This window comes from Cavia porcellus, unplaced genomic scaffold, assembly GCF_034190915.1.
Source record: "Cavia porcellus strain 051 isolate PalLab524CR breed Dunkin Hartley unplaced genomic scaffold, mCavPor4.1 scaffold_4, whole genome shotgun sequence".
NCBI lineage: Eukaryota > Metazoa > Chordata > Mammalia > Rodentia > Caviidae > Cavia > Cavia porcellus.
This window is the reverse complement of record NW_026947487.1, coordinates 25,112,142-25,125,324: the sequence shown is the minus strand read 5'-3', so window position 1 is coordinate 25,125,324 and position 13,183 is coordinate 25,112,142. Positions and strand designations below refer to the sequence as shown.

The window sequence follows — 13,183 nt, the reverse complement described above, 5'->3', positions numbered from 1 at the left end:
TTAGGCTTTAGGAAAGAAAGAAAATCATCATATTGTCTGTGCAGATTATTAAGTTACTTTCAGATTCAATTAATACCTTCTTCCCCATCTCTTAAGACCTTCTTAGGTCTCATTCTTTCTCATAGCATTAGTGGCCCTTGCCAACATCCACCTTGTTATTTAAGTAAAGAACCTTCTTTGCCCCCTATTGATCATCTGTTGAGTCTGGTCAGTCTTGTTCTTTACAGAGCTGCCAAATTCATCCATTCTATTCCACACTATTCTTCCTTCAGATCTTCACCCTAACTCTCCTAAACTCTTGTGAGATTTTCTTAGATAGAATTCCAGCTTCTAATCTTTGCCGCTTTCCAATTCATTTTTCATTGTAGTTTGATAAACCCTGACATTATGTATCTTTTATGTACTTTTTAAAAATTGAAAGTATCTTAATTGCATTGTTTAAAAGAAAAGCGCTCCTATTAAGTGTAGGCCTACTATATTGGTTAATTCTAACTATAGGTAACGATTACTAAGGATGATTACTGAAATGGTTAATAAAAGTAGTAAAAGATACTAGAAGGCCATTTATCATAATAGTTATGTGTTGATGAAGTGTTTACTGTGCCAAAAGTGATCCAAGTATTTGACATAAGGGAACTCCTTTATATGAAAGAACTGCATGGGGTAGGTACAGTTTATTATTATTCTCCATATTATAGAAGAGAAAACTGAAACACAGAAGGTATGAGTGACTTGTTTAAAGTCATGATCTTGTTGCTATGAAGTGATACAGCAGAAATCACATCCAGGCAGTCTGCTTCTGAGCTTGAGCTTGTAGTCAAAATCTCACTGCCTTTGATGATGCTGTAATATTCTGAGTCACTAACTACTATGTGAAAATCTGAAATTATTATTTAGTGATAAAAGTTAGAATAGAGTATTGTATAGTTAATTATTGCATCCAATTCCTGGATTGAATTCCTATAAAGGATCATGATTTTTATTTTGTTTAACAGCTATTTAATGAGAGATCTCGACATTCCATTTAGTGTACAAGGTAACATATTTTTCCTTTTAAAATAAAAGTAGAACTAATATTTCAGAAAAGTTGAAAAGTATGTGTCCATGATTAAGGAATAAACCCCACAAATCTTCTTAATAATCTTACAGTCAGCATCCGTGTCATTCTCATATTTGTTTTCTAGCACCTAGAATGGAGACAGACAGCATCTAAATACACGTTTACTGAATATTCTTATTAGTTCTTCCTTTTTCTATTTTTTATTGCACTGCTTATGATTTTTTATTTCAGTTGAGTCTTATGAGAAATTGACATAATTGTTTTTTTTTTTTTTTTAACTAGGGGATGTCCCACTCTTGTTCAAGCCTTGCCAGGCCCTAGCACACAAGTCACTGCAGGCAGCAACCATACGGCAGTCCTCTTAATGGATGGACAGGTCTTCACATTTGGAAGTTTTTCTGTAAGGCATTCTTTTTAAACATTAATAACATTGAATTATAATTTATTTATGTTGGCTTTTTTCCTGGTTTTCAGTGAAATTCTTGTATTATATATCAATTGCATATGCGTATTTTAAGCTTCCCCCACCACTGCACCCAAAATCTGAATGACATTCTTTCAAATAATTTTCTTTTCTACCTCAGCATTAGAATTTACAGAATTTAACACCATAGGTTCAATTGGACAGATTTATTCCAGATCAAAATCCTTTAAAAGCATTCAGTAATTGTATCATTTGAAAAGTTCTCATCTAATTTATAAAAATTCGTTTTTCTTAATGTAAATAACTTTTTTTAGTTTTTATTTTAGAACTTTTTAAAAGCCTAATATATAAACTAAACTCTGTTTAAAACTGTATCTTTTCTGTATATCTGCTGCCCTACCCACGTCTCTATTAAAGCTCGAAAAGATTGAAAATGAAAATATTTAGAGAATTTTACATAGTGAATATCACAGAAAATCATTATAAGGCTATGTTCATAAACCTGTATCTTTTTGGGTGACTATTATTGGGAACTGTAGAACTTTCAGGTTTCAAAAACAATTTACAACTCTTTATTTTTAAAAAGTATAAATATGAACTTCAAAAATTTCTCTTATTTGGAAATTATTTCTGAAACTTACAGAAAACTGGCAACAATAAAAGCAGTATGTGGAGTACCCATATATTCTTTAACCAAATTTACCTATTATTAATATTTAAATCTGTTTAATATTTTGATTCATTTATCTTTTATATATGTTCTTGCTTACTTTCTGTGTATATGTTCCCGGGTATGTTTTCTTGTGTGTAAACATTTTCCTCCTGAGACCAATAAGAATATTTATGTATTCTCTAGCTCTTTACTCCTAAATACTTTATATTTTGTCAGTTGGCTCAGTAATTTTTGATACTTTCTCCCTCTGATGTATGATCAGTCATTGCATTTTTGTCTTGTTTCTTTAGTCAGCTTTAATTAGGAACATAGCCACTATTTTGTCTACTATGGCATGGAAATTTTTAAGAAATATAGTACTTCTTAAAAGAAAAAGTATTCTTTTTTGTTTGATTTTTGGTCTCTAGTATAGTACAAAAATGGTAAATTGAGCAAGTGTCACTCCCTCCTGCTTCCCTGGTCCTCCTGCTTCCTGCCTTCTTCACTCTATATTTGTAGGTCTTTTATAGTTTATTCTTTCTGTGTTTCTTCTTGTAAAGATAAATAAGTACATATGCCCACAAACACACCACATAAACACATACAAAAGTTATTTCCTATCTTTGTTTTTCAAAAGGTAGTTTTTTATATGTGCTCTTTTTATATTGCTCTTTGTGCTTTATATCTCTCAGAAATCATTTCAGATCTCTCAAGAGTCACTTTAGAGGAATTTTCTTTCCATCTGAGCGTAGTGCTCCATTGTGCTTATATACTATATTCAGTCAATTTCTTATGCTTAGATGTTTAATTTTTTCCAGTATTTTTCAGTGATAATTAGGAATATTGTTAGAAGTATATTTTGAGGTTCGTTGCAAGATATGAAGTTGCTAGCTTCAAGATTGCTGTGCTCTATATAAGAGGTGAGCATTTTTTCTACTGTGTTCACGCCAGCAGCAGGTGAGAGTGCCTATTTTTCACAGCATACACAGAATATGTTGTTGTGCCTTATAATTTGTGCCAATCTGATGCATGAGAGCCATCAAGTCCTGACTCATTCAGTATTTTGGCAGTAAGGGTTAGGCTTTGTCTTTTGAAGGATGTCTGGTGCATTTTCTTGGTCCTCTTTACTTCCCTCTTCTTGCCAAGCTTCCCCTTTAATGCTTTCCGTGCACTCAGGCGTGTAGGTGCTTGTCAGTTAAAGGTAACTAACTTAAAGGACGTTATATCTCTTGTTTCCTAATACTGCTGAAGGCTTAAGATGTGTAGGTTTATGTGCTATATGTGTGCTGTTTTTTTAATTTGGGGAATGGTGTGGGAATGGGAATGGCAAGATCTGAAATCAGGTAATCATTGTTGTTCTTCAGTCCCAGATGTCCTAGTTGCAAACTTTTATAAGCTTCAGGATAACTTATTTTAATTTCATTCCGAGTTGTTGTGGGATTATTCAGGTATCTTACATATTTTGCTTTTCTTTGTATTAGCTGATTGGTAGTAAGGGATTAATGGGATAACAAATTATTTTATGTGTTTTGTCCAAATTTCACTTGTGTCATTAATGAAGAATAAAGTCTCATACAGCTATTCTTATCTACTATCTTTTCAACTTTATATATAAAAATTATAGATTATTTACCCAGCAATACTGTTTGTGGCTTACTTAATTTTTTAGAAAGGACAACTGGGCAGACCTATCTTGGATGTGCCGTATTGGAATGCAAAGCCAGCTCCCATGCCTAACATTGGATCAAAGTATGGAAGAAAAGCCACTTGGATAGGTGCAAGTGGGGACCAGACTTTCTTACGAATTGATGAGGCACTTATTAATTCTCATGTACTTGCTACATCAGAAATTTTTGCCAGTAAACACATAATAGGTAATACTAGCAACAAGCAAATCCCATCCCTAACCCTTTATCATGATTGTTAGTAAATAGTTTCTTTCCCTATGGCGAATACAATCGTACAGCTTTTATTTTTTCTGCTTAAATAAAACTAAATGAAGCATCTAAGTTTATTTGTATCTGTGTGCTTGAAGAATGAAATAATTGAGAAAACCAGAATATTCATAAAATGGACAGTGGTAGACATGTGAGCTAAATTGTATGGTAAAACCTACTGGAGTGAGACATTTTTCTTTGTTGTTTCTTGTTAAGTAAATAATAGAAGTTAATTTTCATGGGATGTTATAATCAAACTTTTAAATTTCATTAAAACCAAGATAACACTCCATAATTGTGTCTGTGATGCCATGAATAATTGCATAATGGAGTGATGTAGTGTAGGGATTAGGAGCATGTGTTATGGATTTAGATAGCCAGAGATAATCCTAATTCTGCACTTAAAGTTTTTTTTTTTACTTAAGCTCTTATATGTATTTTGCCTGTAAAATGGTGATACTATTACATACCTTATATGTTTTGAAGAATATAAAAAGGTTATATATATTAAAATTATACATATTATCTCATTAGGTCTGGTACCTGCGTCTATATCAGAACCTCCGCCATTTAAATGTCTTCTGATAAATAAAGTAGATGGGAGTTGTAAAACTTTTAATGATTCTGAGCAGGAGGATCTGCAAGGATTTGGTGTGTGTCTTGATCCTGTGTATGATGTAATTTGGAGGTAAGCATATATATGTATAAGATGTACATTTGATCAAATTATCCTCTTTTGGTAACATAAAACTCATATATATATGCAGATTTTTCACATGTAAGAACTCTCCTACTTATTAACTTTCATTGCAGCCATTCACATCATCTTACCTATAGGGTTGCGAGAAGGAGCATGTATTCTGAGCTATTCTGCTTAGGTTTATCCCAGATCCATAATTTGCTTTCTCTTTCATCTTGAAGAAGTTACTTTGACTCTTTGTGCCTCCATTTTTCTCATTTATGAAATGGGGATAATAATACTGCAAAGGCACATAGTAATAGTTGTTTGGAAATGTTTCCTACTATTATTATAATTATTACTTTTAGAGATTGTGCCTGTTTTTTTTGTCAGTAATCTTTTCTGTGTCGAATAGAATTTATTTATTTCTGTAAACATCTAAATTTAATTATATAGATAGAAGATACTATGCCAACAATACAGAATAAATAAGAAAATTGAGTCTATTTTAGGAATGTGAATAATAAAATACTCCAGACAATATAGTAATACAGAGATAGACAAAGGTACACAAGAGAATCAGTAAAGAAATGATACTGTACTCTGTGTGATTTTTTTTTTTTTAATATGGTAATCAAACTCATGGGTCTCACGCTTGCCAGGCAGGCACTGTGCAGCTGAGGTACATCCCTGACCTTGATATTTTACTTGTTTAAAATTTGTGGTGTGTTATAGAAGAAAAAAGAAAAGTTGTATTTTTCCGTTATTAGCATTAGGAACCAGTAATTCCTAATGCTAGCAGAGGGAAGTATAACCCTCTGCTACCATGCTGGCTTACCAGAAGGCTGAGCATAGTTTTCTTCCCCCTTGCTGTATTTATTCAGCTGCATTTAATCCTAGTAGATAGGAATTCTGGTATTGAAAGTTATCGACTGCCATTGTTTCTGTTAATTATGATGCTTCCATTCAGAATGTAGGAATTATAGTGCTTCCCACATGGTTAATCAGCTCCCTTTTTCATTTGGGTATTCCTTGAAAACTCCTAGAAGCCATGAATGGAGTTGAATAGTGATTTTATATCTCTCTGGTAACATCGTGCAGGATAAATTAAATAACAAGAGACCAGAGTATACTAAGAAACATAGTTAAAATGTCCTCAGTGGGATGGAATGGAGGACCTAGAAAAGGAAGAAGCCGAGCATGGTGGCACATGGCTGTAATGTCAGCACTTGGGAGGCTGAGGCAAGAGGCTCAGTGTGAGTTCAAGGCAGCCTGGAATATATATATATATATATATAGTATTTCTATAAACATCTAAGTTATTACGTAGATAGAAGATACTATGCCAACAATACAGAATAAATAAGAAAATTGAGTCTACTCTTTAGGAATGTGAATAGTAAAATACTCCAAAAATATAGTAATGCAGAGATAGACAGGTACAGAGTAGAATATATATATATATATATATATATCTCAGGATCCCTATTTCAAAAAAAACAAATAATAATAAAAATAGAAGAGGAGAGTAGTATTTGTAAAGGTAGAATTGCTTGTAATTATTTACTGACTAGAGGTTTACAGGTCTTAATTACCAAACCAGGCTCTGGTTTGGACTTGGATATCAGTCGATATTTGCTTGTCTACTTGTTTTGTTTTATTTTTGGATTTTTTTTTTTTTTTTTTTTTTTTTTTTTTTTTTTTGGTGTTGCTGAGGGTAGAACCCAGGGCCTTATGCATGCAAGGCAAGAATTGCACCATTGAGCCACATCCCTAAATGTTCTATGTTTAAATAAAGTACATTTACATTAGCAAAATAAAAATTGACAATGTGGCATTTCTTTCTAGATATATTTAAGTTAGAGCTTAAAGTATAACTAAGTTCGGAAATTAAAAACTTGCTTTGAACAGGAGCTGTTTTCCTAGGATCTTAACAGAATTCTGAAGTGTCATATCTAGGTAATTGAACCTTATCTTTTTAACATATGATGGTAGCAGAATATTTTTGCAAAATAGTTCTCAAATGGAACTGCTGAGTCAAAACATAGGCTTATAAACTTTAACACTGTTGCTGTGCATAAGAATCCATATTTCCTGATACCATCATTATTAGTGGACAATACCATTATTTTTTTCAAATCTTGCTATTTTAATTTCATTTTTCCATATATAATACTAAGTGTATATTACGTAAATAAGGAATGATGTACAATGAATAAAAGAGTCAGTGCCCTTTTATGCAAATCAGCTTGTTAGTGGAGATAGAGATTACATGAAGACAAATAATGTACTTTGTAAACCTTGTTGAGGGAAAACAGTGCTGTAATTAAGGAGAACAGAAGTGTTGTCTCTTCTGTACAGCTAAGACAAGTTAAAACCTTCAAGTATAAAAAAAAAGGGATTTGCAGAATTAGAAAGACTATTCCAAGTCGGGAGAGCATAGTAGGCCCAAGCGTCCTCATATAAGCAAAGGCTTGACAGTGTTTTAGGAATTTGAAAACAGCCAGTAAAATTAAAGCATTACAAATGAGTGGCATGAAGTGAATCTAGAGAGATAGGCAGGGTAGGGAAATGTAGGACTTTATAGACTAGATTATAAGAAGAAAGTGTTCGCAGGAATTTGAGTTAGGAAATGATATTGAGATTATACTTAGTTTGGAAAAAGAATCAGGAGGAGGCCTGGTGGTAGAAGCTAATGCATAAATGCAAAGGAAAGACACTAACTTGTAAAAGAGGTAGTAGGGAAGATGGAAGATAGAGTCAAACTAAATAGACTTGTTTGTGTTTTGAGGGTAGTCAGCATGAAGGTGTTCTGACTTTAATATCTGAGTAGACATTGGTGCTATTAACTGATTCAGGCAAGGCAGAAAGACAAGTTTTGTCAAGACTTCTGTTTTTGACCTAATGAATTTGCAATCTAAGTGAAGATAGTAAGTGGTAATCAAGATAAATGAATCAGGCTTCAAGGACTGGGATAGACTAAAGATAATGACTTTGAAAAATTTTATTGATAGGTAATATTTAAAGCTATTAAATGGCTAAGTTCACTTAGAGAATACCGATTGCAAAGTGAGACTTGGGCCAAGCCCTGATAACTTTCAAAATTTAGAAGTCAGGTAGAGAGAAAAAACTCATTAGAAGAAAGAAAATCAGAGAACTACAAGAGAATCCCAGGAGTGTGTACTGACATTGAAATAAGAAACAGAAATAGGTCCAAAAGAGGAGTTATTTTTTGGTGTTGAGTACTACTGATGGATTAACCCAAGTTGATGATCAAAAATTGCATTGGACTTGGTTACTTAAAAGTTATTCATTACTTTGAAGAGAGTAATTTCATCCAAGCATGAGATGTACAAATTAGATTGATGTGGTTTCAAAGAGCAAATGGGAATATTCATTTCTGAAATTTTGGTAAGCTAGATACTTTGAAAGACTCTATACTTAAATGAACAAACTCACATTTTATATATTGCTTGGCATTCAGCTAAAAAAATTACAAATGTCCTGTCCCTGTCTCCCAAGTTCTTCCTCCATTTCAAAAAGGAAAACCAATATGAAAACAAAATCCTATCTCCACTGAGTGACCCTTGAACAGAAGCTATCAGCATATGTGAAAAATAGTATTGCACTAAGCGCAAATGCTGACATCAGCCTGGTAGTTTAGAAAACAGGCATTGTGTCAGCTGCACAATATAGGTGAAAGAACTCAGAACTCTCAGATTAGGCTGTTGGGTGCTTGAGTATTGCTAATACACATCAGTAATGCCCCTTTGTCTCCAGAAGAAGGCAGATGAAATCTTTACCGAAAAGCACTCTCCCTTTAGATCTTCAAGTTTTTAAAGAGGTAAGATTTAGTCAAACTAGAGCTTAAGGTCTAAGATGCTTATTTTCAGGTTTTCTGGGGAAGTTCAATAGAATAAGCAGCAAGGTCAAATTAATATCTTGAAGTTGTTAGCTGTATAAATTTCGTATACATGGTTTAAAAAAATAAATTACCAAAATGAGCAAATAGTCTCAAAATGAGACTTTAAATGATGAGTCATGTTTGAAAACTAGCGAAACTTTGCAAATGGTTTCTTCCTTTTGTGGAAGAGGGAGTGTTAGGTATTGAACTGAGGGCCTCCTATATGCTAAGTGCTAAAAACATGGAGACATAATACTGAAAAATATGGAAGTATAGATATTTGAAGATTTAATAAGAAAAATTTAAGAGAAAACCAAGAAAGAAACATTAGAGATTAGAGTCCCTGAAGGAGAAATTAGAAATGATAGACAAGCAGGATTTGTGAAGGTAATTTTCCAGGAACAAATAAAAGTTTGAATCACCACATACTATAAATTGTTTCCATTATCTACAACTAAGAGATAATGTGATGAAGTTGTAGAACACCAGAAATCAGAGAAAATCTTAAAAACACACAAAGAGAAACAAATCATGACAAAAAGGAACAATAATTAGATTTTTACAGGACTTTTCAAAAGCAGTGATACAATGATAGCAGTGCTGTGAGTTACAGAGGCTACCATTATAGAATTTATTTTTTTTGGCCACTAATTCAGAGTGATAGAATTTATTTCATACCAAATATTTTAAATACCTTTAAGTGTCATTTTAAATTGTGGTTAATAATATAGACTCTATCATCTCAATCATTTCTAAGTCAGTAGTGTTAAATATATTCATGTTGTACAAAACTCTAGAAATTTTTGTCTTATAAAATGGAAGTGCTGTACTTATTAAACAATTTCTCATTTACTTCTGCCCAACCGCTAAAAGAGATCAGGAAATGAAGCTGTTTTTTGAGGATATTGTTAGGTAAGCAATAAGACAAACAGGACAATGTTGGGAGATCATTGTGAATTCCTTATAGTTTTTTTATATTATTAGAAATGTTGAATGGTCTGCATTCATTTTATTTATGCTTCTTTTTTGAAAATGGAACATGTGTCTCATCTATTTTTCCTATAGGGTCATTGTCTCTAACTACTTTACAGATCTTATTATAGATAGTATAATTTTGTCTCATGTTATGCTTCATCTTTCCTTTCTTTTTTTAATTTTCAAAAAAATTTTTTAGTTAATTTTTTTGGGACATGGTCTCACTATGTAGTCCAGGCTAGCTTTGAACTCATTTTGATCCTCCTTCTTCAGCCTCCCAAGTGCTGAAATTACAGGGATATGCCACCACACCAGCCTTTCCATAGTATTTTCTTTCAACTAATTTTTTGTCTTTAAACATTTCAGTGAGGTTTTTGTTATACAAGAGCTTCATATTTATGTGTATGCATTATTTTTTTAGTGTACAGTTGCTGTATTTATGAAGCACTGCAATCTTTATTATTCAAGTTATTTTATTGTTTAGTTATATGTTTAGTTTATATATGTAATAAGCTACACTTTTCCTGTTTAAGTTATCATATTTATTTTCTTCACATTATCAATTATATTTTAGAAATTTAGAAATTACATGTTGAGGTGCTGTAATTATTCTATTTCTTGAAAGGTTTCGACCAAATACCAGAGAACTGTGGTGTTACAATGCAGTAGTTGCTGATGCCAGACTTCCCTCTGCAACAGACATGCAGTCCAGATGTAGTATTCTAAGTCCTGAACTTGCCCTACCAACAGGATCAAGGGCTCTTACCACTCGATCTCATGCAGCTTTGCACATTCTAGGTAGGGTCATTATTTGATGTCTGGTTAATCTGCATTGGTGAGTGCTGTGCTGAGGGTTAGGGTTTGTTTTGTTTAGTGTATTTACATTTGTATGTCATTCTGTCATGTTTGTTAAACAGTAATATGCTAGGTACAAAATATGACATGTGACTTATAACACCACCATGAAAGATACTTAGATACAAACCAGTGCTGGATATGATATTCTAAATATTACAGCCTTGAAAGCAAAATGTTTGTTTGAGTATATAAACTTTTAGGCACATAGATCGACTATTCAAATATATAATTAACTTGTATATTATTTTATATTTTCTGTTTCTTATACCACATAGACTCCACAGCACATCAACTTGAGTCCTGTTTAATGAGTTAGAGATGTAGCGCTTTTGCAATGTGTATTTTTTGTTACTGGAAATTTTAGGTTAACCTATATAGCTACCTATCGTCTTGCTTTTTTGAGTATGTTGGGGAGGTGCTCAGCCGGATCTTCAAACTAAACTGTGTGCCCAGCTCTCACCCATTCTGTTTTTGAGACAGAGTCTCCCTAAATTGCCTAGGCTGGGCTCAAACTTGTAATCCTCCTGTATAAGTCTCTTAGAGTACTGAGGTCACAAGGGTATGCCACCTCATCAGCCTATTTTGTTAGGTTTAAAAATGATCCTTGGACTGGGGAAGTAAGCTGGCTCTGATTTGGATCCTCAACTATACTGAAAAAAAGAAAGAAAGAAAAAAAAAGCTCTAAAATTGACTTTTGTTTATCCAGGATTTGCAATTATGAAATCACATGCCATATCTAAATATAATAGATAATAAGAATTTTACAAATCAAGTTAAGGTAATTCAGACAGTTGATTAGAAGAAACAACTTCCAGCAGGCACAAAGATTAAGGGACTCCAACTTTCAGAGATTCAGATTAGCATAAAACTTGTGTAATATATATTTAAATGTGATAATATATTTAAATGTGATTGCCCACTTTCAAGAAATTGTTTACTGGCTATTAAATATTTTCCATGACACAGTGTTACATTCAGAGTTTACTTGTGTTAATTTATCCTTGATTGCAGTGATAGCTAACCCTTTAGAACTTATACAAACAGACTGCTATAGCCAACACTGTTCCAAAACATTTAGTATTATTAATGTTATAGGAAATTTTTATTCCTGGGAGTTGAATTTTATTTGTTGTTTTAGGTTGTCTGGATACCTTGGCTGCTATGCAAGACTTAAAAATGGGCATTGCAAGTACAGAGGAAGAAACTCAAGCAGTAATGAAGGTTTATTCCAAAGAAGATTATAGTATAGTAAATAGGTTTGAAAGTATGTATATATAAATTTATGAAATATTATGCTATAATTGAAATACATTTGAATAGTTTAAAACACAGATTATTATTTATATCTTTTAGGTCATGGAGGGGGCTGGGGCTACTCTGCCCATTCAGTAGAAGCTATACGTTTTTGTGCTGACACTGATATTTTACTTGGTGGTCTTGGTCTGTTTGGAGGTAGAGGAGAATATACTGCTAAAATTAAGGTGAAGTTCATTGACACTTTTATCCTGTTTTGTTGAAGGTGCCAGTTTTTACATAGTTTATTATTTAAGAGTTGAGATATAGTATGTACATTTACCAGCTCCCCATGAGAAATGTAGTCATCATATACTGACTGGAAAGATGTATTAGTAAAAAATAAGAATTGAAAAAATAAAAAGTCAGTAAGAGAGAAAATTAAAGAAAATGATATTTCAGTAATTGAAGACTGAGAGAGACTGGCAGTCAGTCTCAATCCTTTGTGCTGAACTTCCTGGTAATCTAGAAATAGCACTACCTTTTTATGTGGCTACATTCTTTATAATTATTTTAATAATGGCCACAACTATTTTGATGCAGGAACATTTTGTTGTAGCTAAAGTGTTTAAAACATCTATAGTGCCAAATGCTATATAAATAGACATCATCACTCTAGGCTTTGGAACTAGCAATAAGGTGATGATAAAGTAGAGGGGATGGATTCCATCTGATAGGCAAACTAAAAATAATTAGGAGCAATTTGTTGTACCGCAAAGGACTAGCAATTATCTTAAGCAAAATATATGTCCACTCTCTGCAAATTTACCAGAAGGCTAAATATTGTGCTTTTGAAATTATGTAACTTTGCTTTTTTATTTATTTATTTTATTAGTACATGCTTGTAGTATTATGTTTACATTCCTTATGGGACGTTGGTAAATGTTCATAACACATCTTAATTACTGTTTCTTAACTGTTTCTCCTCCTCTTTTTCCTCTTCCATTTTTGTCTTGCTTCCCTTTCTCCTTGAGAAAGAGCTATCTCCCTACTTCCTAATGTCTGTCTTTTATTTTGCTTTTTATTTGTATTTTCGGTTTCTCATATAAGAGAATAAGCCATGTGATATTTAAGCTTCTATATCTGATTTATTTCCAATCAAAAGACACAGACTGACAGAATGGATCAAGAAGCAAGATCTAACAAAATTCTGCATACAAAAAAAATGTATAAGTAAATAATTTCTTGGACTGAAAATCAAAAGATGGAAAACAATACTCCATGCAACAGGAATGCAGAAAAAAGCGGGGGTAGCTATTCTGTTGGCAAACAAAGTGAATTTCAAGCCAAGATTGATTAAGAGAGATAAAGAAGGTCATTACATCCTTGTAAAGGGAACAGTTTAAGAGGAAGAGATAACAGTACATAAAATATGGTAGCACCAAACTATATTAGACAAAT

General features: G+C 32.7%; 1 protein-coding gene across 15 annotated transcripts in view; it reads left to right on the top strand.

Annotated features, from left to right (window-relative positions):
- Mycbp2 (MYC binding protein 2) overlaps positions 1 to 13,183 on the top strand; it is a 262,562-nt gene that overhangs the window by 101,882 nt on the left and 147,497 nt on the right. For 12 of the 15 annotated variants that reach the window (XM_063246885.1, XM_063246888.1, XM_063246889.1 and 9 more), the window contains 6 exons: positions 1,343 to 1,460; positions 3,806 to 4,010; positions 4,608 to 4,761; positions 10,257 to 10,429; positions 11,628 to 11,753; positions 11,843 to 11,970. In XM_063246885.1, coding sequence (XP_063102955.1) covers positions 1,343 to 1,460; positions 3,806 to 4,010; positions 4,608 to 4,761; positions 10,257 to 10,429; positions 11,628 to 11,753; positions 11,843 to 11,970 — 904 coding nt within the window. The remainder of the gene's footprint in view (positions 1 to 1,342; positions 1,461 to 3,805; positions 4,011 to 4,607; positions 4,762 to 10,256; positions 10,430 to 11,627; positions 11,754 to 11,842; positions 11,971 to 13,183) is intronic. The other 3 variants (XM_063246890.1, XM_063246891.1, XM_063246892.1) reach the window with 1 other exon arrangement.